The 24,626-nt window shown below is 52.9% G+C and overlaps 10 protein-coding genes across 10 annotated transcripts; 6 read left to right on the top strand and 4 right to left on the bottom strand.

Annotated features, from left to right (window-relative positions):
- Window positions 1-209: 209 nt before the first annotated feature.
- STEHIDRAFT_93391 (heat shock protein 70) lies at window positions 210-2,574 on the top strand (the record flags this gene model as incomplete). Its single annotated transcript, XM_007301305.1, has 9 exons — window positions 210-307; window positions 372-421; window positions 476-614; window positions 668-686; window positions 756-934; window positions 996-1,428; window positions 1,490-1,947; window positions 2,006-2,184; window positions 2,246-2,574. The coding sequence occupies exons 1-9, from the start codon at window positions 252-254 to the stop codon at window positions 2,572-2,574; spliced, it is 1,842 nt and encodes a 613-aa protein (XP_007301367.1). The 5' UTR covers window positions 210-251.
- A 529-nt stretch (window positions 2,575-3,103) lies between these two features.
- Window positions 3,104-4,974, top strand: STEHIDRAFT_145500 (uncharacterized protein). The gene is made up of 5 exons (XM_007301304.1): window positions 3,104-3,412; window positions 3,473-3,509; window positions 3,569-3,589; window positions 3,660-3,752; window positions 3,812-4,974. The coding sequence occupies exons 1-5, from the start codon at window positions 3,219-3,221 to the stop codon at window positions 4,379-4,381; spliced, it is 915 nt and encodes a 304-aa protein (XP_007301366.1). The 5' UTR covers window positions 3,104-3,218; the 3' UTR covers window positions 4,382-4,974.
- Window positions 4,975-5,532: 558 nt separating this feature from the next.
- Window positions 5,533-7,449, top strand: STEHIDRAFT_145499 (kinase-like protein). The gene is made up of 3 exons (XM_007301303.1): window positions 5,533-5,949; window positions 6,027-6,356; window positions 6,426-7,449. Exons 1-3 carry the CDS (start codon window positions 5,676-5,678, stop codon window positions 7,412-7,414), a joined length of 1,593 nt encoding a protein of 530 aa, XP_007301365.1. The 5' UTR covers window positions 5,533-5,675; the 3' UTR covers window positions 7,415-7,449.
- A 292-nt stretch (window positions 7,450-7,741) lies between these two features.
- STEHIDRAFT_166603 (uncharacterized protein) lies at window positions 7,742-8,697 on the top strand. The gene is made up of 4 exons (XM_007301302.1): window positions 7,742-7,768; window positions 7,824-7,976; window positions 8,094-8,191; window positions 8,295-8,697. The coding sequence occupies exons 1-4, from the start codon at window positions 7,758-7,760 to the stop codon at window positions 8,585-8,587; spliced, it is 555 nt and encodes a 184-aa protein (XP_007301364.1). The 5' UTR covers window positions 7,742-7,757; the 3' UTR covers window positions 8,588-8,697.
- Window positions 8,698-9,171: 474 nt separating this feature from the next.
- On the top strand, window positions 9,172-11,491 carry STEHIDRAFT_166602 (SRR1-domain-containing protein; the record flags this gene model as incomplete). The annotated part of the gene is made up of 7 exons (XM_007301301.1): window positions 9,172-9,337; window positions 9,433-9,572; window positions 9,637-9,732; window positions 9,821-9,972; window positions 10,076-10,125; window positions 10,529-10,819; window positions 11,355-11,491. 7 exons carry the CDS (start codon window positions 9,172-9,174, stop codon window positions 11,489-11,491), a joined length of 1,032 nt encoding a protein of 343 aa, XP_007301363.1.
- A 1,703-nt stretch (window positions 11,492-13,194) lies between these two features.
- Window positions 13,195-14,346, bottom strand: STEHIDRAFT_75173 (uncharacterized protein; the record flags this gene model as incomplete). Its single annotated transcript, XM_007300568.1, has 2 exons — window positions 13,195-14,179; window positions 14,280-14,346. The coding sequence occupies 2 exons, from the start codon at window positions 14,344-14,346 to the stop codon at window positions 13,248-13,250; spliced, it is 999 nt and encodes a 332-aa protein (XP_007300630.1). The 3' UTR covers window positions 13,195-13,247.
- Window positions 14,347-14,741: 395 nt separating this feature from the next.
- On the bottom strand, window positions 14,742-17,921 carry STEHIDRAFT_119417 (TPR-like protein). The gene is made up of 9 exons (XM_007301300.1): window positions 17,448-17,921; window positions 17,209-17,382; window positions 16,929-17,148; window positions 16,424-16,868; window positions 15,968-16,354; window positions 15,554-15,912; window positions 15,363-15,480; window positions 15,133-15,261; window positions 14,742-15,052 (listed from the first exon to the last, which is right to left on the bottom strand). The coding sequence occupies exons 1-9, from the start codon at window positions 17,791-17,793 to the stop codon at window positions 14,831-14,833; spliced, it is 2,400 nt and encodes a 799-aa protein (XP_007301362.1). The 5' UTR covers window positions 17,794-17,921; the 3' UTR covers window positions 14,742-14,830.
- A 153-nt stretch (window positions 17,922-18,074) lies between these two features.
- Window positions 18,075-20,261, bottom strand: STEHIDRAFT_93376 (T-complex protein 1; the record flags this gene model as incomplete). The annotated part of the gene is made up of 8 exons (XM_007301299.1): window positions 18,075-18,238; window positions 18,295-18,619; window positions 18,675-19,167; window positions 19,226-19,352; window positions 19,406-19,587; window positions 19,640-19,977; window positions 20,035-20,120; window positions 20,183-20,261. 8 exons carry the CDS (start codon window positions 20,259-20,261, stop codon window positions 18,207-18,209), a joined length of 1,662 nt encoding a protein of 553 aa, XP_007301361.1. The 3' UTR covers window positions 18,075-18,206.
- A 331-nt stretch (window positions 20,262-20,592) lies between these two features.
- On the top strand, window positions 20,593-23,222 carry STEHIDRAFT_154237 (uncharacterized protein; the record flags this gene model as incomplete). The annotated part of the gene is made up of 10 exons (XM_007301298.1): window positions 20,593-20,655; window positions 20,719-20,948; window positions 21,007-21,106; window positions 21,159-21,284; window positions 21,355-21,603; window positions 21,653-22,015; window positions 22,087-22,237; window positions 22,316-22,488; window positions 22,592-23,108; window positions 23,176-23,222. 10 exons carry the CDS (start codon window positions 20,593-20,595, stop codon window positions 23,220-23,222), a joined length of 2,019 nt encoding a protein of 672 aa, XP_007301360.1.
- Window positions 23,223-23,392: 170 nt separating this feature from the next.
- Window positions 23,393-24,561, bottom strand: STEHIDRAFT_108920 (uncharacterized protein; the record flags this gene model as incomplete). Its single annotated transcript, XM_007301297.1, has 5 exons — window positions 23,393-23,551; window positions 23,629-24,156; window positions 24,217-24,252; window positions 24,305-24,439; window positions 24,499-24,561. The coding sequence occupies 5 exons, from the start codon at window positions 24,559-24,561 to the stop codon at window positions 23,393-23,395; spliced, it is 921 nt and encodes a 306-aa protein (XP_007301359.1).
- Between the last annotated feature and the right edge of the window lie 65 nt (window positions 24,562-24,626).

Raw genomic sequence — 24,626 nt, 5'->3', positions numbered from 1 at the left:
AGACAGCGACCGAAGGGACATGGAGAGCTGAAGCACGACTTGTTCTTTGCGCCGCGAACGAGCGCGAAAGAGGGCCCCCGGGATCCAGTCGGCTGAGAGCTCCGGGGTCCCTCCTGGGGCGCGTGGGGCTTAGTCATCAGTTCATCGATTTTTTTCAGGACGGCTCGCTGTGGACGACCTTTACCTGCTCCTCCCATCCCACCCAAAAACCGGTTCATTCCCCTCCTTCTTCTCCCCCTCTCTACTCAAAAATGGCTGACGACCTCTTCGATGGTGCTATCGGTATCGATCTCGGAACTACCTACTCGTGAGTTGTTGCGGAGTGCACACCTCTCCCTTAGCCCGTTCTTAGACGTCTTTTCCTCGTGTAGCTGTGTCGGAGTGTGGCAAAACGACCGTGTCGAGATCATCGCCAACGACCGTGAGTTTTGTTTTTTGTTTTGAAAATGTAGCCTGTGCTGAGCCAGAAATGCAGAGGGTAACAGGACCACGCCCTCCTACGTCGCCTTCTCCGCCGAGGAGCGCTTGATCGGCGATGCTGCCAAAAACCAGGCCGCCATGAACCCTCGCAACACTGTATTCGATGCCAAGCGTCTCATCGGTCGCCGCTTTGAGTGAGTCCTCGCTTTGATTGCTATACACCAATGTTTATTAATCCGCCCATCAGTGACCCCGATGTTAAGAAGGTATTTTTATTCCGTCGATTTAGATTTTTATCGGTCTATTCAATTTATGTCACTCGTATTGGCTCGTAGGACATGACCCACTGGCCTTTCACCGTCGTCGAGAAGGACGGCTCTCCTCTGATCCAGGTCGAGTACCTCGGTGACGAGAAGACTTTCAGCCCCCAGGAGATCTCCGCCATGGTTCTCACCAAAATGAAGGACATTTCTGAGGCCAAGCTCGGAAAGGAGGTCAAGAAGGCCGTCGTTACGTGCGTTCCCCCCTATAACGTTTTTCTGGGCCGCGTGTTGATGATATTACGGATTCGTCAGCGTGCCCGCCTACTTCAACGACTCCCAGCGTCTTGCCACCAAGGACGCCGGTGCCATCGCCGGTCTCGATGTTCTCCGTATCATCAACGAGCCCACCGCCGCTGCCATCGCCTACGGTCTCGACTCGCAATCCAAGACCGAGCGCAACGTCCTCATCTTCGATCTCGGTGGTGGAACTTTCGATGTCTCCCTCCTTAACATCACCGGTGGTGTCTTCGCCGTCAAGGCCACCGCTGGTGACACCCATTTGGGTGGTGAGGACTTCGATAACGCCCTCCTTGACTTCTTCAAGAACGACTTCAAGAAGAAGACCAAGCTCGACATCTCCGACGACGCTCGTGCCCTCAGGAGATTGAGGAGTGCTTGCGAGCGTGCGAAGAGGACGCTTTCTTCCGTCGCTCAGACTACCGTTGAGGTTGACTCGCTCTTCCAGGTCCGTCATCTCTGTTCGTGTTGTGCAAATAATATTCGATCTAACGGGTTATATCGTACAGGGTGAGGACTTCTCGGCCAACATCTCCCGTGCCCGTTTCGAGGAGATCAACGCCACCCTCTTTAAGTCCACGATGGAGCCCGTCGAGAAGGTCTTGAAGGACGCCAAGATGCCCCGTGAGAAGGTCGACGACATCGTCCTCGTCGGTGGCTCCACCCGTATTCCCAAGATCCAGGCTTTGGTTTCTGAGTTCTTCGGTGGCCGTCAGCTCAACAAGTCAATCAACCCCGACGAGGCTGTCGCCTACGGTGCTGCTGTTCAGGCCGCCGTCTTGACCGGTCAGACCTCCGAGAAGACCCAGGACCTCCTCCTTCTCGATGTCGCTCCTCTCTCCCTCGGTGTTGCCATGCAGGGCGATGTCTTCGGTATCGTCGTGCCCAGGAACACCCCTATCCCCACCAACAAGTCGCGTACTTTCACGACCGTTGAGGACAACCAGACCCAGGTCACCTTCCCCGTGTAAGTTCGCTCTATCCTCTGCGCATGTGACGTACACTCATGGGCATCTCCTCTCCAGCTACGAGGGTGAGCGTACCCAGTGCCGCGACAACCGTCTCCTCGGCGAGTTCGAGCTCACTGGTATCCCACCGATGCCCCGTGGCCAGGCTGAGCTCGTTACCACCTTTGAGGTCGATGCCAACGGTCTTTTGAAGGTATCCGCTATGGACCGTGCTTCCGGCCGGAAGGCTTCCATCAGTATGTCTCTTTCTAGCCCATACTCAATCGCATCTGTGCTGACGATGTCGACTTTCTCCAGGCATCACCAACTCCGTCGGCCGTCTCTCATCGGCAGAGATTGACCAGATGATCAAGGATGCTGAGCAGTTCAAGCAGGCCGACAAGGAGTTCTCTGCCCGTCACGAGGCCAAGTCCGACTTGGAGGCTTACATCCACCAAGTCGAGGGCACCATCACCTCGCCCGAGATCGGCATGAAGCTTAAGCGTGGAGCTAAGTCGCAGGTTGAGTCTGAGCTCGCCCGTGCGCTCGAGAAGCTCGAGATTGAGGACTCGACGGCGGACGAGTTGCGCAAGGCGCAGTTGGGCATCAAGCGTGCGCTCCAGAAGGCGACCGCTGGTATCCGGTGAGGTGGTGGTTGAGGAATGTCGTTTTTTTCGCTTATGTTTCGATCATATTTTCTTGCTCCGTCTGTTGTTCTTTACTCTTCGCACGTTTCCTCCTCCACACGCTTCTTCCTTTTCATTTTGCTTTGCGATGTTTGATGCGGCCGTCGGTGCGCGCACGGTTGGCTTGAGGGTGGGTGGCAGGCAGATGGAGAGGAGGAGCGAAGGGGTAAACCAAAATGAAGCGGGGATTGGAGTGAATGACCCGTTCTTAGCTGCATCCGTCGTCGACTGTTTTGATCCTCACTCGTTGTATTCATCGCTGTTTCCGAGCTTGAAAAGTGTATCCATGCCGCCTGTTATGCAGAATTCAATCTCGCTGTTTGCCTCGAAGGAAAATCTGTGAGTGATGGACCCTGGCGGGGTGGAAAGGCCGAGAGGGAGGAAAAGCGTGTGCCAAGGCGACGAAGGGACGGGAGCCATGTGGGTGGGTCGAACCTGGTTGGACGCTGCCGCCAAGCGTCGCCAAAGAAATCTTGCCCGTCGTGAGCCCGCTCTTTCCTCGTCGTTCTTCCCCAAGGCCTCTGTACGTTCACCAACGGGCTCTTCAGCCTCCATCCCTCTTTTGTTCACCACTATCCTTAACACCCTCACCGACTCCGAACACAATGCGCGCTTCGTCCCTCGTCGCTTTCTCCGCTCTCTCCTTCGCACTGCCCTACCTCGCTCTTGCCAATGACCACAGCGGCCATGCTCGTCGTCACCACGACATCGCTGCTCGTCACCCAACGGACAAGAGAGATCCTGAGGTGCTCTCAAAGAGATATGACAATATGAGGTTTACCTTCTATGATGTTGGCCTGTGAGTCTTCGTTCCGTTAATCTGAAAAGGAAGGCGGATCATTGAGGGCGGATTTCATAGTGGCTCCTGCGGTAACACCAATGTTGCCTCTGACTTCGTGAGTACCCCTTCATCCTGTGTAACTAGACTAAGTCATGTCTGACAATAGTTTTGTAGATTGTTGCCCTGAACTCCGATGTAAGTTGCATTGCCCTTGGTAGCCACGCACTTTTTTGTTGCGGAAACTTATACGTGCGAATCCTCATAGCAATACGGAAGTGGCTACCCTGGTCCCTACTGTGGTGACAGTATCACTATCACCGCCAACGGAAAGACTACGACTGCCCAGATCCAGGATGAGGTGCGTTCTCTCCGTCTTATTGAGTATACCCGATCTAATCGGCTGTCTTTCTGTATCAGTGCCCCGGCTGCCCCTACGGTGGTTTGGACTTCTCCCGTGGCCTCTTCGACTACTTCGCCGATGAGTCCGTCGGTGTCCTCTATGGTACCTGGAACTTCGTCAACGGCGGGGGAGGAGGTGACACCTCTACCTACACGTACGTCGCCCCGACCACCTCCTCGACCTGGGTGGCTCCAACCACCTCTTCCACCTGGGTCGCCCCGACCACTTCGTCTACCTGGGTAGAGCCCACCACGTCGTCCACTTGGGTCGCCCCCACGACGTCCTCCACCTGGGTCGCCCCGACCACTTCCAGCACCTGGTCCTCCAGCTCTACCTGGAGCAGCTCTTCTTCGTGGAGTAGCAGCTCCTGGAGCTCCTCCTCCGCATGGTCTTCGTCCTCCGCATGGTCGTCGTCCGCCACTCCCTCGTCGTCTGCAGCCAGTGCCACCGCTTCGGCGAGTGGTCTTGCGGAGTCTTCGGGCACGCTTTCAGGCTCGGCGGCGACTGGAAACATCAACGAAGGGAACCAGGTCATCATCGGCCTTGGAGGCCTCGTCGCTGCCGGCCAGGCTGTCGCGGCGGCTTAATTTCACTACCTATTTCAATTTCTTCATTCCCATTTTTGGGCTGGCTTCTCTGTTGGATTAATTGATCACCTCACACTCGTTTGGTCCCTTCATATCACTCGCTCGCTAGGCGGGGCGAAAATGTCATGTTCACGATAAAAATCACCTAGTACTAGCTACCTCCGTCCCCCCGTCATGTCCATAGGATGTCCATACGTCTTATTTACCGTACCTAAGTATCCCACTACCTACCCACGGACATCTATCGGACGTTTTTCCTCATACTATCCGGGCCTTTTATACGTGACATCATATTTTTCGCTTCTCCATTTCCTAGCTGGTGGTGTGCGTTTGTGTTGTGTTTCGGTTGTGTTGACAGTGAACGATCACTAGCCCTGCTATATACCCAGCTAACTAACCTATCCCCACCCCGCCGTTCTCATCCTCCGATTATCATTGTCATGGATTCTGGTTTCGTCTTTTTGATTGAGTGTCCTTTTTTATATCTATTCACTCTCGTTGTTTGTGGTAATAGTGGTTGTGTGTTTAGGGCCTGTGTGTTTCGTTAAGCGTTAATTAACGTTGTCGTAGCGTTCAATTATCGGGTCTGCCCCCCTGTTCCATTTTTTTTGGTCATGACGGCTTGCGTGTCGTGTTATCTTTGCTTTTTTTTGCTGGTACAGTACCCTCACTCGTTGGCGACAACACGAATTCTTGGGAGGCTATAGCATCCACGCTCGCCACAGTGGCGTTGGGTTGTTCCATCCGGGAATGCCGCGGTGAGGTTCAGCAAAGGTTCGTCCGAGACATCGACGCGATACAGCTCATCTCCCGCTTCCGAAACACCCTCACCAACGAAACCCCACCCACTGCTCCGTGCACTCAAAGAAGCCATGTACGACCTCGGACCTGTCTTGCCTAGATTTGCGACTCTGCCGCCTGAGCACACTGGATGTGTATATAACTAGTTTGCTGAACTGGAACCGGATTTCATTCTCTCGCCACCTTCCCGTCTCAAGACCTCTTTCTTTCTTCCTTTTTTTTCTACTCAACTCTCGTCATGACACGGGACTTCTCAGGCAGCGCCTTCGTCTCAGAGTCTCTCGTTCTCGGCGACGTACTTTCTTCCACCCCTTCTGGCAACCTCTACCACGCCCGCGACATCTTCGGGGGCCAGCCCTACGCCGTCAAATGCCTCACCAACACCTCCCACCAACGCGAACGTCGCATCTACGACTCGCTCGTCGATTTCGATCACGCTAACGTACAGAGACATTACTTCACCTTCCGGCGTGCAGGGCACACTTTCTCCGTCATGGACTTCTGCGAGCCTGACAACAGTCTCGCGGCGTCGATTGCGGACGATATGTTTTATGGGAACGATGAGATATTGAAGGGCGTGTTTGTGCAGGTCCTCGATGCGGTGGAGGCGTGTCAGAGGAGGGGGGTGTATCATAGGGATCTGAGCCCGCAGAATGTGTTTTTGGAGGAGGATGGGAGGAGGGTCGTGTTGGCTAATTTCGGGCGCGCGTCGGAGATGGATATGTCTGTGGACTGTTCGGGTGGGGATGAAAGGTTTATGAGTCCAGGTGGGCACTTTTTCCGTTTCTCTGCGGATGGGTCGGAGGTAAGAGCGAGTTGGTCTGACAATGAGATCTTATACTAGAAATGCTGGCGGCGAATGGCACGGAAGAATATTCCAGCGGTCTCAGCGACATCTGGTCACTCGGTGTTCTCCTCTTCGCTATGCTAACGGGCCAAGAGCCTTGGTCCAGTGCATCTACCAGTGATGAAGAAGACATGGACGAGAACCTCTCAGGATTTCTGTCCGACCCGACTTTCTTCATGCAGAACTTCTTGCTTTCGATCGAAGCAAACCGCTTGCTTCGTCGTATCCTGGTCATCGATCCCAATAGCCGTATGTCCCTGGCGGGCATACGTAGGGAGATCACAAAAACGAATACATTCTTCCTCAGCGAGGACGAGATGATTTGCCGTAAGTCTCAATATACTCCATACTTTCACGTCTCATGGTCTGAGCTGACCGTAACCTCGATAATACTAGCCCGCGCTGGTCGCCGCCATTGGCTTCACACCGGACTCTTTTCTTCTCCATCCTCACCCACCCTGTCGTCTTCAGACCCAGACGACCAATATATTTACAGCCCTCCCAGTATCGAATTCGATCCGGTCGTCGGCTTCTCCCCTAGACCTAGAAGCTCGCTGTCTTCGAGTTCGCTACCCTATGTCACCACCACCGAAGCTTCTCCCGTCGAACCATCATCCTCAGGTCTCCCCGTCACCGTGCCCTCCTCCCTCGACGAAGACCCACTAGTCTACGCCTACAAAATCTTCGCTAGCCCCGCTCCTGCCTCCACAGCCACATTCCCAACCACGCCCACCCGTCCTCCATTGCGCCACTTTGCGGCAAATTCAGAGTCGGGTGGTCCAGAAAACGACGACGATAACAACGAGAACAAAGGGAATGGGTTGCTTACGGCGGAACCATATCGTACTGGGAGAAGATACTCGCCCTCTTCGAGATCAGGGTCGTCTTCTGACCGGTCTGGCTCGTCGTCGCCGAGCTCGAGCGAGGGGTGTATCACGCCTGAGGATGAGCTTACGGAGTACGCCGTGCATACCTATGCTAGGGCTAGATCACCTTCAACAGATAACGAAGAAGAAGAAGAAGATGACGACGACGACGCTGAGCTTGAGTGGGGTAGGAACGAAGAGCTCGAGGTTGAGGTCGAGGAGGTTGCTGATGCGAATTTGCCAGTAGTCCGACTAGAGGCGATCAAAAGATGTGGTGGAAATGCCGCGCTAGATGTCGAGGAAAAGGATTTATTCGCGCTTCCAGTGGCTCCAAAGTCTTCGCCCAGGATGCCTAGTCATGGCGGGAAGTGGCCCGGGGGCTGCGAGCGTCATCACGATGGGGCCGTCCCGGGAGGTATGCTGGGTGTGACGCCGGAGATGGCGACGTCGCATGTGTTGCATTATGCGGTGCAGATGCTGCATGTGTTTCCGCCTGAGCCTGCGAGGAGGTGGATGTGAGAGTGAAGGGGGGCGTGTAGGAAGATGGAGTTCTTTGGGGGTTTGAGGCGTCTTGCGTATTATTATTAGTGTATCCTTATGGCTCGTACTGTTGCTTTGCTTACTGGTTCAGACATGTGTTGTAGACATAGAAGCACATGGTGATCTTTTCAAAACAAAGTTGAAGCTCTATGACCATAGAAGAACTTCCGTGTTCGAGATGTGGCACAGGTGTGGCCCCCATTCCTAGGACCTAGATGAATGTGGTCGGCGAGTGCCGACGTTCGTAGAACTCATCTTTGCTTCATCTCCACCACCATCCTTTCATTCACTTAGGGGTTGATCGAGAGACGACACCCTCACAATGTTCAAGAAGTGACTATCTCTTGACGGTCTAGCCAATACGTATGTGCTAATCATCGCAGAAAAGATTCTCGCCCACGACCGACATCGCAGGGCAGACACCGCCCAAGTCCTCGATCCAACGATCCATAAGATCGAGCATCCTTTCCCAGTGGAAGATTGACCAGGAGACACTGGAAGAGATATGGCCAAAGAAGGAATCCATCATCCACGTAAAATGGTCTGTCGTTGTTCTTACTTTACCTCTCCCCGAGTGCAAGCTCACTGACTCCTCATTCGTGCGGTGATTGTACGTCCTGGATTCGTTGACCCGTCCTGCGTCCGGACTGGACGATAGCAGAGAGCATGTCTCTATCTACACTCTCCACGGCGAACCCTTGTTCTTCCAACACTTCGATGGGCCCTTCTACCCGACACTCCGACTCTTCCATAAATGTACGTCTTCTTACTCTTCCAGTGCTCCGCATATCGCATATCAGCTTTGGTCCTTCGTGCGGGCTTACAAAACGGTCCTCCCACTCCACCGCACGCCCCGCAGACCCCTTCATCCTCCCTCATGTCCAAATAGACCGTGGAGCGATCCGTTTCCTCCTCGCCGGCGCACACATGATGTGTCCAGGAATGACCTCCGCAGGAGGCGGTCTCCCATCCGCGGAGGACGCGCTGCCACCCGACACTCCCGTGGCCTTCAACGCAGAGGGCAAGGAGCACGCTGTCGGGATCGGTATCACGAAGATGGGGACGGAGGAGATGAAGAAGGTGAACAAGGGTGTCGGCGTGGAGTCGGTCACGTATTTGGGAGACGATCTTTGGGCGTTGCAGAAGTTGTAAGACCATGATGGGGGCCGTTCATACTTGTTGTACTGATATGAGAAGAAGTCGAGCACAGAATAAGAGGAAAGAAAAGCGGGATTGCCTATCCCGCTGAACTTTGATTGTCCGTTCTTTCGTTGGATCCGGAAGGCTCGCCACATTTCCCTGTCTCCACCACCTGAAAGGCTCCATGCTCGAACCCATTGATCCGTTAAAGATTTGACCGTTCTGGCCAGTGCTCAGGGCAGGATCACGTTGAATGAAGCTTAGAGATTTCCTTGTCGCAGCAGATGGTGGCGACATGCCGACTAGCTGTATTCTGGCAGTACAGCAGTCCGGATTCAGAGGGATCAAAGCCCATGCCGTCCTAGGGTGACCAGACTCTGAGTGGCCCAATGCCCGCCAATGTGTTCAACTCTGCCCGAATATTCTCGCACTACTACACCCTCGTATATTACTCGCAGTCCGTTCACTATGAAGATGGATTGAGTTGCGCCACATCCATGACCGTGGGAAGCTCTGGGAAGCCTACACAAGTGACGCTTTGAATTTCTGACTTGTCATCCTGCCGTGACCTTCATCGTCCTGTACTCGAGCTAGATATGTCTGCCACTCTCGAGGCATCACCATTTCAATACAACGACTCGTTCAAGCCTTCTAAATCTCGAAAAAGGCGAAAGCACCCCACTCAAACTCCTAACGCCGCAGACCTCTACACGCGCTGTGCAGAAGAGCTCAAGTCTGGCTCATGGCTCGATCAATGTCACCGTTCGTACGCATACCTCTTTCTCCTTGTCGTTATCTCGATCTACGGAGGGCAATTCTAATGTTTCATAACAATATGCTTTCTCGCTCGTGAACAGGCCTTATGACTGGCGCCTTGACTGAAGGCTCATCGCACTTTTCGCGCGTGTTGTGTCTTGGGTTAGGATGTCCCACTTCATCGAAAGAGGCTCGTGCCCAGCTGGCCCTTCTCCTCGAGATATGTCAACGTAACTCCTTGGTATGTGCAGGGGCCATGGCGATCTAATATAGTCTTCACGCTAATCCTCACCTTTGCTCTGTAGGACCTTAGTAGGATCTTCGTCTATGACCCTGTGTTCACGGATGAGGACGTAAAATTTCTCAATGGCCTCCAGATATCAGTGCTGTCGGAGAACAAAGTTAGTGGCTCTCGCTTTCTAGCTAGTTAGTATGCATTTGTTAAAGGTGGTCTCCTGAACCTTTGATTGCACTATCTTTCCATTGCAGCATGGACGTTATTCTATCGAAACGCCAACCCTACTGTTCATGCCACATTGCGACAAGAAACTTTACGAACGCCTACTGCGCGAGAACTGGACGCCTGAACGGCTGTCTAACCTCTTCATGATCTGTAATAACTTCAGAGAATATCTTGACAGGTACGTTATCTCTGCGCCACATCGAAAACCGACAGTTCATCTCCATCTAACCATGTCACGCCACACTCGTCTGCTCGTTCGCCTGATGACAACACCCTTCTAGTCATCCGTCTCATGTGCTCATGGCTGAATTCCCTTGCATCTCTCGGCTCAGTGAGTTCTCTTTCTACGCTTCCCTCGTTCAACTCCGCCTGTTTCGCATTTCATCTACCCATCCCACCTACTCCGGAGGCGCCACATCACCACTACTATTTTCTTTCGACGGTTCTTCCCAAGCAGTCATCCGGCTCTCCGGGCCACACTGCTCCCTACTTTGCCAGCCATCTTCCCACATCTGAATTCGAATATCCCTCGCCCTTCTGTCTCCAACCTATCCCTTCACGACTACCTTCCATTCCCAAGACCCTATGAGCTGCATTCTTCACACTGATACGCCTTGTCCCCTTATCCCGTCCTATCCTCTTCTTGGCCGCTCTTGTACTTGTCTTTCCCTCGCCTGCTCACCATCATCCCGAAACGAACGCTCAACGAAAACAAACACCTTGTCATGACATAGCGCCTTATCTGTCAACCCGACCGCTCCCGACCGGGTCGACTTACCCGAACGCCTTCACGAGCACTGCGATACAATATATTGCAGCTCTCGCCCCCTCTACGCCACAAACGCAAACACAAACACAAACGCCAGCGCTACCTCCTCCCAGCGATAACGCATTCTGGGAGTTGCCGCCCGAGCTAGGCGCCCAAGCTGAAGATGATCAAGCTCCTCGAGGTCACGGCGCTCAGGCCCAGGAGGCTGATACAGGCGCCGGAAGCGGGGAGAACGACGGTTTTGTGACTGTGGGGCGTACGCGGACGACGGGAGCGCAAGGGTGCTTCGTATGACTAGGCTTGAGGGGGCTGACCTGAAGGTTTCGCTGTCTGTAGAACCTGGGTGGACGATAAGGGCGAGTCAAGGGGACAAGTTTGTCCGACTTGCAGTGGTACCCGTGGCGTTCGACTCACTTATTGTTTCTGAATCGAGCACCTCGTGTTTTTACAAGGACGTATGATACGTATCATTGTCTGTCACGGTTCGTTCGTTCTTCGTCTGTGACTCTGGATGGAAAGATCCTTGTGTTCGCTGGTCGCGTGGCGCCGTCCGTTTAGGTTCACCTCGTTCTGCCAAAGTCTTGGGATCTTCGGTCCCTCGGCGGCAGTCCTTTGATTCACACAAAAAGGACGTGACCGGTGCGATCCAAATCTATCTGTGGAACACAGCGCTTTGACCAGCCAGCCTCCCATGACATACGTATCAGGATCAGAACCCGATACTTTCCATCCTACCAGCGGGACCACGCAAGGTTCGAACGTTCAAAGTCCCTCTCATCGACATCATGCAGGCCAGACCCACCATCAGCGGGAAGAACCCGATGGGTGTAGACTCGGAGTGCAACAGATCTCCCACCTACAGTTGCAGGGCGAGAACGAGGAACGAGATACCGTCGACCATTGGCAGGCCTGGCCTACGGCTGCTTGATTGGTCGGTACGTGTTCGTTGGCTGGCTGGCTTGCTTGCAGGCACGTTCCGGTGTGATGATGACCATGGCCTCTACTTATCATCAGCAAGGCGACGAAAACAGATCGCGAAACGCGCAACGCCGCTGGGTCATCGAAGGAAGCCAACAGCTGTGGGTGAACACCTGTAAACGCTCACATTCGTGGAGCTCTACGCTCGGTGCTTTCTTCCCATTCGCAGCTGTGAATAAGTGGACGGTTGGGTTCTTTCAATGCATGCAAAGAACATGAAGGCGCGCGTCTCGGGACTTATCAGGACGCATAATAGAGTTCGTCGACGTCTCGATGATGGAAACATTTTAGCGAATCGGACATGTGCCGTGCACGACTGACCATGGGATACTATTGTACGGTATAGATATTCGAGTCCGTGGAGCCGGTCGGAGTGCTCACGGTGGGGGCTTCGTCGTTGCCGTACTGTCAATGGGTACATACGCATCAGGCGGTGAATATTTGCATCCCGCTAGAGCTTCGTCAGGTGCAGGGTAATATGGCCCCACTGAAAACGCTCCCTGGGTGGGGTCGAGCGAAGCTTAGAATGAGCTTGAAGCTTGAAGCGTACCGCACGGGTCTGTACCGTCGTCGAATCCTGCCAGTCACAGAAACCGTCCGTGGTCCAGGCGGCTTAGATATCTATGTGGTAGCACGAAATTTGGCCGGCTTACCTGCGGCTCAGACCGTCTAGGCTTTCGTGGACATGATCAGCCTAAATTCCAAAAAACCGAAACGGTAATTAAACGCGCGAGGCTAGGATACCAGCCTCGAGTTTTCTGTCACGCATCCGGCAAATTCGAACATGATATAGTGAAAGTTACGAGCCTGGCTCTCGCGACCGCATTGAACCAATCTGCGACAGTTGTCTTATCTGGCATGCGAGTCTCAAGCTTCCGCTTGAAGGCTCCTGGAGGTCTCATCTCACAACAAAAAGAAAAACGAAACCTTCGCGGTTTCTCGCTTTGGCCGGGCACACCAGTCACTGCACACATGGGGGAAGAGTCAGGACATTTCAACTCCCGCAACCGTAAACCGTCTTCTGCGATCTCCGATCCCGTGAGTCCGTGCGTTCGTTCGTGACGAATTGCGAATCCCCGCGCGGGATTTGATTGTTACGTAGTTTTGCATCCGGCCCAGTCTATACTTGGAAGTAGAAACACTGCTCGCGTGCCCCCCAAATTGGCGTCATATCTGGGCTCCCGGGTTCCTCCCACATCGCGCTGCGTCACGGTTCCTTACACGCTGCGTCAGTGGGTGGGTGCACCACTGGCCAGTTATCTCCTGTCGACGCGACTCGGAGTTATCTTGGAGGAACGCAGACAGACGGTGACGGGACGGATGTGAACGAAGAGCAGCAGCAGTGTATTCCCAAAAAGATATGGAAGTGTAGGTACGAGAGAGCAAGAGTACGAGGAGAGAAGTCATCAAAGGAAGAGAGAGAGGGATGCCACGAAATAGAGCGCAAGACTATAAAAGAACTAGAAAAATGATATGATGCAGGGGTAAAATGTCGAAGTATGTATAAGGGGCAAGTGGCAGTGGGGATGGGGAAGGGGCAAGTGGAGTGGGGGAGTGATGGTGACGATGATAATGAGACCAAGAGAGAGAGAGAGCAGAGAGAGAAATAGAGAGAGAGGATGAGAGGACAAGAACGAGGCAAGAACAAAGACGAACAGGGAAACCAGCAATATGTTACAGAGAAAAGATGCAATAATAACTAGTGCCTAGCACTCCTGATGATAGACGTGATTAAACGCATGAGGCGAAGTACGATGATCTTCTGGGAAAGGGAGCGGGTCGAGTTCGAAAGGGTAGAAGTAGGCGTCGTCCGTATCAACGTATACCTGCGGCTCGTCCCGGCCCTGCCGCGGCCTGAGGATGGCGTCCTGGTACATGGGAATGGATCGAGAATGAGACGGCGTAGACAGGGAATCCGACTCGTCGTCTGACAGATCCTCTATAGCGTCAGGAACGGGCATGTCGTCGACGTCTTCCGACTCGTAGTAGGGCAGGGCGAGGTCGAGTGGCGGGTATGAGCAATTAAGGGAGTCGAACTCGAGTGGCCGAATGAGGGAGGAGTGGTACGGCGGGTAGACAATAGGGTATGGCATCGCAATCGGAGGGTCGTTATACACAGGGTGGTGACCGATGAGATCGTCCGAGGAAGACATAGGAGAAACGGGAGGGGTGAAAGGGGGCTCGTCGTCATCCGGGGAGTTGGCATAGTCCTCTACGTCCTCGTCACCTAACGATTCGAGCAGAGAGTCGAACCATTGGGACTCGGATTCCGGAGTGTCTCGTGGTGGCGAGGGGTCGACAAGCATGCCCGCGTCGGGGAACATGAACGAGTCGTGCTCCTCGTCGGCGCAGACCATGTCGTCCTCTTCGTCCTCTTCAGTAGCATATACAGAATTTACATCGGCCTGGCTGCAAGGTGGGGCCGGAGAGGAAGGCTGTGAGTGAATGAGGGAGTTTTTGAGGAGGACCCAGCGGTGCAAGCTGCACTTGTCGCGGGAACTCGTGGTTCCGTGCGAGAGTTGCAGCTTGGAGCGGGCGACCTGGAATAAGCTCGGTTGCTGTGCTGACATGTACGAATGGTTGGAGCGGGTGGCGATATGACAGTGATGAATGGAGGGGGTGGGCGTGGCGGGATGCACTATAGAACACGAGAAACGCGTATTTAATGAAAGAGAACTACTTAGAGTATTCGTGGAGAACATACCACTAAAAGAGGCCGGTAATTCAGCGGTGTATACGATAGACTATGACTGGTTCGAAGAGGATGGTGCCGTGTTTGGATTTACGGGCTTGCTTGTCGACCATGGTTATGAGGGGTCGGCCCAAGTCTGCAACTGACGAGAGCACTTGGGGGTAGAGGGACCGGACGGGGCGGACGCTGGGGGGGACTTATGAGCGGGACATTGGACAAGGTACGAGGAGAGTTGGGCTGAGGAGGCGCGGCCAGTCCGCCTTTATATCGGACGCCTTGACTCGAGTCTGGCGCCGCGGTTCGCACGCGCTTACGACAACGCTGTCACGCAAGTCACGTCGTCGCGCAATCGGAGCCTTGCCTCCCGAGCCTGTCCGATTGCGTATCGACCCTGCCACTCCTCGCGACATCCATCGCAACAGCACTCAAGCGGTGACCACATTCCGCCATGATCTCCCCCAAGCACGGACGAGCACACAAATTCGATGAGTTGACAAATAAACAAACAAAAAACATTGGTCCGAACTTGTGCAGCGATACAGTGGTATGAGAGAGAACATGTCCAGCTCCAGGGAATATACAAACCAGCCCCCCGTCTCATCCTTCGTCCATCTCGTCCCCCGCCTCCTCGTCTTTCACCGTCTCCAGAAGCTTCTTGATCTTGTTCACGCTTTTTGGGGACACATCGCGTGCGACGGCGAGCAGCTGCGCTGACTTGACCTCGTCGCCAATCAACCGGTACGCCCGCGCTAGCTGGAAGATAACGTTCGACTCTTCGGGTGTCGAGTCGCGGAGATACTCCAGGTCCCTCACGGCAGCCTGTACAAGCAACGGACAGGAGCGAGCGCCATGAGCTCCAACACGTACGGCACCAAATTAACCACCCAGCCAAAACTCACCGTGTATCGCTTCATACCGATAAGCATTTTCGCTCGCCGATAGCGCACCAGCGCGTTCTCAGGCGAGAGTTTGACTGCTTCGTTGAAGAGTGCTAGTGCTCCCTCGCGATCTCCGCGGCGTTCAACAGCCTAAAAAGTCGCAGACGACCATGTTAGCCCTCACACCCATTAATGCCGACCAGTCCCGTCCGGTGATCAAGTTAGGAAGGCCAGGTCAGGAAAAAGCTTACCATCCCGACACAACCCAACAACACGGCATTGTTTGGATGGATCTCCGCCGCTTTCCGGTAATGGTATTCGGCCATGCGGATTTTGCTCATCCTAAGGTAACATGTCCCTAACCCATACCTGGCCGGGTGATAAGCGTCGTGCCGCAAACCCAAAAAAGAAGGTTGTCCATGGGATGAAAGAAGAAACATACCATGCATTGTAGTGTCGGCTATCAGCACGTAAAGCCGTCTGGAACGCCAATATAGCATTGTCGATGTCTTCGTCAATTAGCTCATGCCCGGCCAGGGTGAAGGCGTACGCGCAAGTGGGATCGAGTGCGTACGCACGACGGAAACACGTCAAAGCTTGTCCACGCTCTTTCTGCAGCGAAAACGTGTTGCCGACTGCTATCCAAGCTTGAGGTGACCGCGGATCAATTGAGAGCAGTTCTTGGGCGAGAAAGGAAAGTTGAACCGTTCTTTGCAGATGCCATAGGAGTGTCGAAAACAATTCCATGTTATATAGCCGGCATGGCTCTAACGCTCGAACAGCCTGGAAAGCTCTCTCCGCCTATACGGTCAAAGTCAGTCGCAGAAGACCAGGAAAGGGAGTGCGAAGTACGTACAGCGGTGTAGTCTGCCCTCTCAAAATGAGCTCGTCCGACCATAGCCATCACCAGTGGTGAACGCTGGTGTACATGCGGCAGCTTCTCAAGCTCATCGAGACATAACTTTGTATCATACATTGCTAATGCTCTTGTTGCGCTTGCAAACAGTCGCATTAGATCATAGATGTACTGATCTGCTAGCTCGGCGTCATACGCTTCTTGTGCGGCCTGTTCTTGAGCAGCCGTATTGCTCGAGGAGGCCGATCGTGGTGAATGTGTTGCTGATGGTGGTGTTGTCGATCTAGGAAGCTCAGCAGGAGGATGGGGATCGTCCTCAGTGTCGGAGTCTATCGACCGGGAGGTGGTTCGTGTGGCTTGTCGTTTACGTTCTCGAGCTGCTGGCTGCTAAAGAAACCCTCAATCCAGCTGAGTTCCAAATGGATAGACAAATATGGACATGATATGTTCACGAACCTTGGTAGAAGTGGTCGCCTTGCTGTTTCCACCCATAAGCCGTGCGCTCCGTCGCGTAAGTGCTGCATTCGTATCACGCTCCGATTTGCCGGCACCGGCGACTGTCGTATTCCTGGAGGACGCCGCCGCAGACTGGGGTCGGCGACCGGCCAGAGATGAGTAGGAGTTAGAGACGGTCAAGGCCGGGCGTGCGCGTGCCTTTTTCGAGCGTGCATCTTCCGCCACCCCTGCCAATATCGATTGTTGCTTGAGTGCTTTGCTCGCTGCCTCGCCCGCGCGTCGCGTTCCAGCGATTGGTCGCCGCAACTTCTTCGTGACGGGTCCGACTTCATCGGAGGAAGAGAGTGGACGAGAGGGTTGTGTCGCGGTTGGTAATCGTGAGGGCCGGGTATGTGCTGCCATAAGAGAGTTCTCCGGTGGGTACACGACAGACTCGTTTGAAACACTGTAAATCCGATCATGAAGTCAGAAGTGCGTGAGCGGTGAATTTGCGGCTGCAACTTACAGGGAATCTCGCGGCCCTAGACGAAGCGGTTGTACATTCCCTTGATCTGCTCGGAAACCGCGGAAGAGGTTTCCCGTATTCCCAGTATCAGGAGTGAAAAATCCTACTCCGGTAGCAACGGGGACTGGTGGAAGTTTGAACGCTGGAGGTTCCTCTGCAACTGGCCGCTTTACTGGAGTAGGTCGAGATGGAAAGAGATCTTCGATCTCAGGCACATCACCTGGGGATGATCGCATTGGCTGGTCGTGCGCGGGGTCAAAGAGAAGTTTAAAGAGCATACCTAGCGAACAGAGTCCTTCCAAAGCCTCCCATAACATGGGATCAAGTCGAAGAGCCTCTTGAAAGCTCTTGCGAGCCTGGTCGGGGAGGTTGCCTTTCAGTGCGCTTGTCCCAGATCGACAATGAAGAATGGCTTCCTCGGGGAATGCGCGGGCGGATCGGGAACCAAGTGATGCTGGCCAGAGACACCTCAACATATCAGAATCGGGAAGGAAAGAACGAGGAAGTACATGAACGCACGTGTCGGCGTATATGGTTGCTTCAGGCTCTCCTCCAATGTTTCTCGCGCCTGTCTATGTCTTCCCAGAGAACTACTAGCCTTTGACCCAATTTCGAGGCAGCCGCTGCACGGTATGGAATCCTTGGTGGCATAGACAATGTGTAAGGCCGCATGTGGTTGGCCAGAGCGAAGCATGGCGGTGGCATACAGATGGCGAGCATCATGACTGCTCGGATCCAAAGAAAAATAACGTTCGGCATAAAATAGGGCGGATTTGTAGAGGTCTGCGTCCAAACACGACCATACGAGACTGATGAATCGCTGGGACAGAGCAGGCAGGAAAGTGGGATTTGTTTCTTGTTGCATAGAGTTGGCCTAGAGCATAGAGCGCGACGCGAGACGAAGAGAGACCGCCAGGAGCGCCACCGAATTTGCTGGAGAGTCCCGACGCGACTATTATGTTGCCGCCAGAGGAGAGTATGAGGAAAGGTTATAAAGGCGCCCCCAGTTGTGTCGCCGACACGGAAGTACAGCGCCACGCGTCGTTCAACGGAAATGCTCACGTGACCCTGACCACCACGCTACTTTTGTTCCTTCTTGTTCGGACACAAGCTCGGTGCGACCTGGTGCGACACAGGCAGGACAGACCCTCTCCATTTTCTTAGATGAAAACGCCGGAGGTACAGATTCCAGCGCAAAAAAGGTGCAAGAGTACAAAACGGGCAATGCTTTACTTTTGTGTATCTACTAGCAGAATATCGCTTCCTCTTTCATTCCTTCTAATGTCCGTGGCCATCATCTGCTTTTTGTTCTGCAAAGTAAAACATGAGCGTCCGTAACCCACAAAATTATCACATGAGAACTTACCAGGAACACATTGAATGGCATCATCGATCCGGAGCAGAGATACGGCAGCCTCGAACGCGGACTTCAAGCTGCGAACTTTGCTGACCGTTGGCTCGAGCACACCCGCCGCCACATTATCCCGCACTTCCCCGTTTAACAAATCCAGGCCATACCGAAGGAGAACCTTCTTCTGATCTCCTGCCGGTGCATTTTGCGCTGCATTGTGGTATGCCCGAAGCTTGGCGACGAGGTCAGTCGCGTCCTTTGCGGCGTTTACGGCGAGAGTCTTGGGAATAACAAGAAGCGCGCTGGCAAACTCTGCGATGGCGAGTTGTTCCCGAGAGCCCTAGGGACGCGAAAAATTAGTAGGCCATCGTAACCGTGAGGTAATGGAGACAAACCAAAGTCGTTGCAAAGTTCTCCAGGTAGATGCTCAGCGCACTCTCCACCGCTCCTCCTCCAGGAACTACAGAGCCACTCTCGAGCGTGCGCTTGATAATCGAAAGCGTATCGTGCAGAGCCCTCTCCATCTCGTCTAACATATAATCATTCGCGCCACGCAAGATGATCGACGCAGAGCTGACGACCTTCGTGCCCTTGACCAGTATCAGCTCGTCATCTGATATCCGCTCCTGCACGACTTCCTCCGCGGTACCCAAGAAGCTCGCCTCGAAGGTCTCGTCGCCGTTCAGGTTTGCAAGACTCGAAACGAGTTGACCACCGGTTGCCTTCGCAATACGACGGAGGTCCTCCTTTCTACACCGACGAACGGCCATGGCACCAGCCTCCACAAACTCCTTGAGAGCAAGGTCATCGATACCCTTTGTGGTGAGAATGACGTTTGCACCAGCAGCGAGGATTTTGCGAATACGTTCGAGAGTGATATCGGCTTCGCTGTAAGTCACAATGATCGATGATAAGTGGTATTCTGAACGGATAATGCTTGACTAACCGTTTACGAATCTCTTCCAGTTGGTTAGGGTCTTCGACGAGGATTTGGACACCCAATTGCATACGGATTTTGCGGAGATCGATGTCCAAACAGGCGATCTTGGCGTTCGTGATCCGTGTTTTCATGGCTTTATAGAAGTTCAATACTGTTTCAATATGTTCTCGGCAACCCAAAACGCACCTTGCGATGCAACAGTGCAGTTCAATGCGTAACCCTTCACAAAGATAGACTCGCGAGCACTCCGTCCGTGAGCCTTGAGCACATTGACTGCCTTCACAGGGTATTTGGTCTCCCCACGCGAATTCGTGGTCTTGACGGCAAGCATGGCATCGACGGCCATCGGTGCAAACAAGTCATCATCTCTGAAGGCAAAATTCAAGGTTCTGAAAAGAATTAAATGTGAGATGAACATACCCGCCGATGACCTTACTCGACATACTAGTCTTCGCAGCATTGATCAAAGCATCCTTTCCTAGCGCATCTACCTTCACACTCAACTGATCCTGCATGAACCTGACCGCCTCTCTGCACGCGAGCCTATAGCCAGTGATGATTGTCGTAGGGTGAATCTTCGCCTTTACAAGCTCGTTCGCCCGTCGTAAAAGTTCAGCGGCAATGATGACAACAGATGTGGTTCCATCTCCAACTTCCTTGTCCTGCTTTTGAGCTAGATCGACAAATATGCGACCGGCTGGGTGCTCGACGGAAAGGAGGCCAAGGATCGTAGCACCATCATTAGAAATCGTGACTTCCTAACAATTATGAGCCGCATCAGAATCCAAAGAAATCAGCAGGGTTACACAACGCACTCCAATGTTGTCCACCAGCATCTTATCCAGTCCGAGTGGCCCAAGGGAACTTTTCACGATGTTTGCAATCGTCATGGCCGCAACGACTGCAAGTCCATAATGAATGCATTTAGGGTATGAAGGTGGGCAAGTAACTCTCGAAACGCACCATTCTGATCGCGGATATCCTGACCAGATACCCTGTCACCACCGAGGAAGGCTCCAGCTCTGGGATCGCGTTGGAACATAGACATGGTGAATGTAGAAGAGATGGAGAAGAGCTGCAGACTTTGGGCGCGCGTACTCTGAAGCCACGGTCCGCGGACCATACCCTGACTTCCTTTCCAGGATGTGGCCCGGACCGCGACATGGACCTCCCCCTAAACTGAGCCTAGTAACGCATCTTGAACACTTCTAGCTTTCCCGTGTCCCTCTTACATGGCAGTCTTGAATATTCCCCTGCATCTACTACTCCTTATCCATCTACATCTCCTTCGATGCCCTCATATTGATAATCCAGAGTATACCCAAGATTTATTCAACCCCCAAGTTCGTGGCATTCGCGAGCGATCGAAGACAATGGAGGACGTCTGTTATTTCCTTGTCGGAAAGGTGGAGAGATCGGCCCAAGCAGCCAAACGCGTACGAACTCGCATTCTAAGGCGTGACTTTCTCGCAACTAACACACTCGCATGGTGCTAGTAGATTCTACCGACATATCCATGTTTGCAACCATCCGAATCTACAGCATTTCGAACTGCCTTGACCAAATATGTCGAAATGTTGCGCAATCGAGTCGTTAGGCCAGAGAGTCAACCTGTTTTGACATCTTCAAATAATGCTAAGAATAAGAAGGATCATGCTACAACTGATGCTTGGTGGTGGAAAGACACAGTAGTGCGGAAGTCTATAATCGAAGAGTGCTCGGGTGACCGGTATGCTCGCAGTATTGTCTATCGTAACATTCAAACAACAGCGTTGACAACAATCCAGCTTTGAGCGCCTGCTGATCGCACTCTCGACACACGCAATTTGGAGTAGTTCACGTCCGACATCTGCTGATACCATACATGCCGATGAGAATACCGCACTGGTGAGTTGTTCGCCGGGAAAGTCCCGAATTTCTATCTCATCTACACAGACAGGTTAGTCTGCAAGAGCTGCCCATGCGATATGCATCCCTTGTCGTCTCTTCTCAGTCCTACCGACTCGCATGGGAACGCACAGCTGCATTGCTGCTACAAAGACAGCACGAATTGGATACTTTACGAGTCAGTGGAATTTCAGTAGCCCTCCAAACGGTTAACCACAGCGCTATTACTCACCGAAGACGCTTTCCAGAGAGCACTCACAGATCCAAAACACAAGCCATTATCGAGATACGCGTCTATCGCGACAGACCGGCTTGTGGAACTGTGCGCATCGCGAAAAGCAGATCTATTACGGGATGGGTGGGTAGATGCAGATGGACAGAAAGCTCTGGATTTCCTGCTTGATCTAGCAAACTTGAAGGATGTCGAGAGAACGCCTCAACATATATCCTCGGGTAACTCTGAACCATTGACCATTCAAGCTCCTGCGCCCGGTCAAGTAAGTACTTTTTGACGTTGATTAGCCTTCGCGTAACTCATAGATATAGAGCCCACCTGCTCAACCTCTTGCCACAGCCGCAGCCCATCACCCTTCACATCTCAAAGCACTCACTACTCCACTTTTACCTCGAACATCCTTGTCCACCGACACCGATCATACGACTGCAGACACTGCGGTGCAATCAACTACCACCTCCCTCTCAATGAACATCACGCTTAGAGAGCGATCGCATGCTGCAGAACGCAGTAAGACCGCTCTAGAGGAAGCTTTGCGTCGCATGCGAATAATGGGTCAGGGTCTCGATGCGCGACTGGAGAAAGCTCAGGCAAGGGTGCAAGCGGCAGTCAGACCGGACGTGGTCTTGGATTTGCCGGTGGTGAATAATGCAGGGCTTAATGTTGATTTTGAGGTAAGTGCTCAGCGCCCAAACACTGTTACCGCAAACCCACGTCTAACACTCAATTTTATTCCCTTTCCTAGGCACCTACGTCTCTGGATCCTCCTGCGAAGACAACGCCTAAAGGGCCCCGAACCGTAGAAGAGCATATGCATCATATTCTGATGACCGAGTTGTCTCAGTATCCTACCATTCCGTCAAAACCAACTATCTCATACATGGCGACCGAAGCCGGTCAGTTTTTCATACCTGCAACTCGTGGTGATTAACTCACTGAATCCACCGTCGTTCTACCCTCTAATGGCTCAAAAGCAGTGACACGAGACGTTCCAAGTCGGCCTGGACCTTCACGCTCTCAGACGACTGGTCCTTTGCGTATTACCAAGAGCAGAGCTGCACCCGCACGACCTGAAATTACATCCAGGGTGCCTCTACCGTCGCCAATCAAGGTTCGCCCAACCCCTACGACCATTGAAGCCGAGCGTGTTAGTACAATTACACCTTTCTCTTTCTCAATGTGTTCTTCGTTTCTTCAGTGTTCTTTGTTTCTTCGTGACTCATGCAATTCAACATCTTATCTTTTACCAGATTGTTGATTCCATGAACGAGAGCACCACCTCGAGTAACTTCAATATAACAAATCGCACCCCGAAAGCCTCCAGAACACTCAAGAGGCCTAGATTAATCCCCTTGTCGGCTACCTCAGATCCATTTTCTTCCAGGCCCTCGTCGGCCAGACCTGCTGAAAGTGCACCTGTATCAGTGGAGGAGATCCCGGCTCTCCTCGATGAGGAACATATGGTCGATATTGGTCAAGGTTCAGAGTCAGTGGACATCGTCGAGCCCGGGAGAGAGGTGAAGGCGGAGACAGAGGTGCAGGAGCTGGCGGAGATCGCCAGTGTTGCAAGTGAAGGTAGCGCTGTGAGCGAACAACGGGATGGAGAAGACGTAGGTTCAGAGACAGATGCACCGTTCTCAGAGTCTGTCGCAGAGGAGGAAGAAGAAACGCGAGAAGACGACGAGGTATACGAAGGCAAGAGTATGTCGTTGCGGGATATATTGGTACAAGCAGGTGACGCCACGTTTGCTCAGTACGATTTGCTAGGTGAGTGTTCGCGTTTACTCTTGCTATCTTTCTCGTGTCAGTATGCTCATGTTCTTGGGTGTCAAAGCTGAGGATGACGAAGATCTTGCGGACCAGACATTCGGCTGGGATTGATGTAACTCCTGTGCTTTGTATTGTATCTCTATTATGGCCATTCTAATGCGGAACTACTGCTGAGTTTAGAGGCCATTGGACGGTGCAGATAAATTGATTCGCTCAAAACAATGTTCGACCTTGACTACAAGCCTGAATACAACCTCCACGAGACCAAGACGTATCATATTTTACGGTTTGTCGCTCGAAGCTTCGATACACAGTCCATCCCTTTGCATCTCCTCCAAAAACGAAAGGCTGGCGGTAGGGACAGGCAGGTCGAGGTATGCGGGCTTCTTCACGATTGACCTCGATCTGGAGACCAGGACCGTCTTCACTGGTTCATCCCTCTGTTGTATTTTAGGCAGAAGGTTATGTCAATATCGGATTGGTTCAAGTATATCGTAAGGTATGCAACTGCACTCACGTTGTTACAGGGAGCATCTCTAGTCTTCGTCGCGAAGAATACGCCACCGCTCGAGCGCCTCCACGAACCTGGGCTTTCCTCTGTATTCTTTCTGCTCTGAGCGATATCCTCCCGGCTGATGTCGCACCCTTGTCTTATATCGTTTGATTCTTCATCTTGACCTGCCCTTGCTACAACTTCACCCTGCTCTGCGAGTCCATGACGAAAGCTGAAAGGATTGATCACATAAGAGGTATGCGAGTTCACTTGCCCCAGCCGACTTGGCTGGCTTGGCTCTTCCTGGAAGAAGTATTCAGTGGGAGGTGTATTGCCTGAGGAAGATTCTGTGTGGCGAAAGGGTTGGGCAATGGCGCGGCGGAGGCTTGCCATGGACTTCGAAGTGGTTTCGCGGCGAGTGGGCGGAGGTCTGGGATCGGTAGAACGTTGCGCATGCTGAGCTACGGGAGATGCTAGCACGATAGGATGGATTTCTGGTGTGTGGTGATGAGGAGGGGGATGTGGATGGTGCAATCGGAGCTTGGGTACAGTCTATAATGATGTAAGTCGTAGTTTCCAAAGGACCTGCCAACGCTTATTGTGACCACTGACCAAATGAGAAGAACGAAGCTTCTGGACTGAGGGTACCTGCATTGCGCTGTCAGCAAAACGATATCAACTGTTACAGGACGTATATTACCTGTGTCTGGTGATTGTGCTCTGTGGCCTTCGATTCAGTCTGCTTGCTCGTTGATGTAGTAGCGGACCAGGTACTGGTCGTCCGTGATGTCATAGTGTCCCAAGCCTCCGCTAGAGCCGTAGTATCTGTAGCCGCCTAAGGGATGTATGCCTTCAGAATGCGATAAATACGAGATGAAGGTATTGCCCACGTACCTTGACTTTCGCGAGCTTCCGTGTTGACTTCCTCCTCTGCAAGTAGCCACCAATCGAGGACATGTTCAGGATACAGATAAAAGGTGATATGAAGAAACAGTAGGCTACGGTGCAGATAGAATATACAA

This window comes from Stereum hirsutum (genome assembly GCF_000264905.1).
Source record: "Stereum hirsutum FP-91666 SS1 unplaced genomic scaffold STEHIscaffold_3, whole genome shotgun sequence".
In the NCBI taxonomy this organism is placed as follows: Eukaryota; Fungi; Basidiomycota; class Agaricomycetes; order Russulales; family Stereaceae; genus Stereum; species Stereum hirsutum.
This window is presented reverse-complemented; position numbering and strand designations above follow the sequence as displayed.

Excerpts from the sequence above, each read along its gene's own strand:
- STEHIDRAFT_145500 (XM_007301304.1), top strand. The coding sequence starts at position 3,219 with ATGCGCGCTTCGTCCCTCGTCGCTTTCTCCGCTCTCTCCTTCGCACTG. Across the intron at positions 3,413-3,472 it reads ACCTTCTATGATGTTGGCCT|TGGCTCCTGCGGTAACACCA; the intron begins GTGAGTCTTCGT and ends CGGATTTCATAG. Across the intron at positions 3,753-3,811 it reads CTGCCCAGATCCAGGATGAG|TGCCCCGGCTGCCCCTACGG; the intron begins GTGCGTTCTCTC and ends TTTCTGTATCAG.
- STEHIDRAFT_145499 (XM_007301303.1), top strand. The coding sequence starts at position 5,676 with ATGGACTTCTGCGAGCCTGACAACAGTCTCGCGGCGTCGATTGCGGAC. Across the intron at positions 5,950-6,026 it reads TGAAAGGTTTATGAGTCCAG|AAATGCTGGCGGCGAATGGC; the intron begins GTGGGCACTTTT and ends ATCTTATACTAG. Across the intron at positions 6,357-6,425 it reads CGAGGACGAGATGATTTGCC|CCCGCGCTGGTCGCCGCCAT; the intron begins GTAAGTCTCAAT and ends CGATAATACTAG.
- STEHIDRAFT_166603 (XM_007301302.1), top strand. Across the intron at positions 7,977-8,093 it reads TCCATCATCCACGTAAAATG|CAGAGAGCATGTCTCTATCT; the intron begins GTCTGTCGTTGT and ends ACTGGACGATAG. Across the intron at positions 8,192-8,294 it reads ACTCCGACTCTTCCATAAAT|ACCCCTTCATCCTCCCTCAT; the intron begins GTACGTCTTCTT and ends CACGCCCCGCAG.
- STEHIDRAFT_119417 (XM_007301300.1), bottom strand. The coding sequence starts at position 17,793 with ATGCAACAAGAAACAAATCCCACTTTCCTGCCTGCTCTGTCCCAGCGA. Across the intron at positions 17,149-17,208 it reads GGAAGGACTCTGTTCGCTAG|GTGATGTGCCTGAGATCGAA; the intron begins GTATGCTCTTTA and ends GATCATCCCCAG. Across the intron at positions 15,913-15,967 it reads AGAGGGCAGACTACACCGCT|GCGGAGAGAGCTTTCCAGGC; the intron begins GTACGTACTTCG and ends TTGACCGTATAG.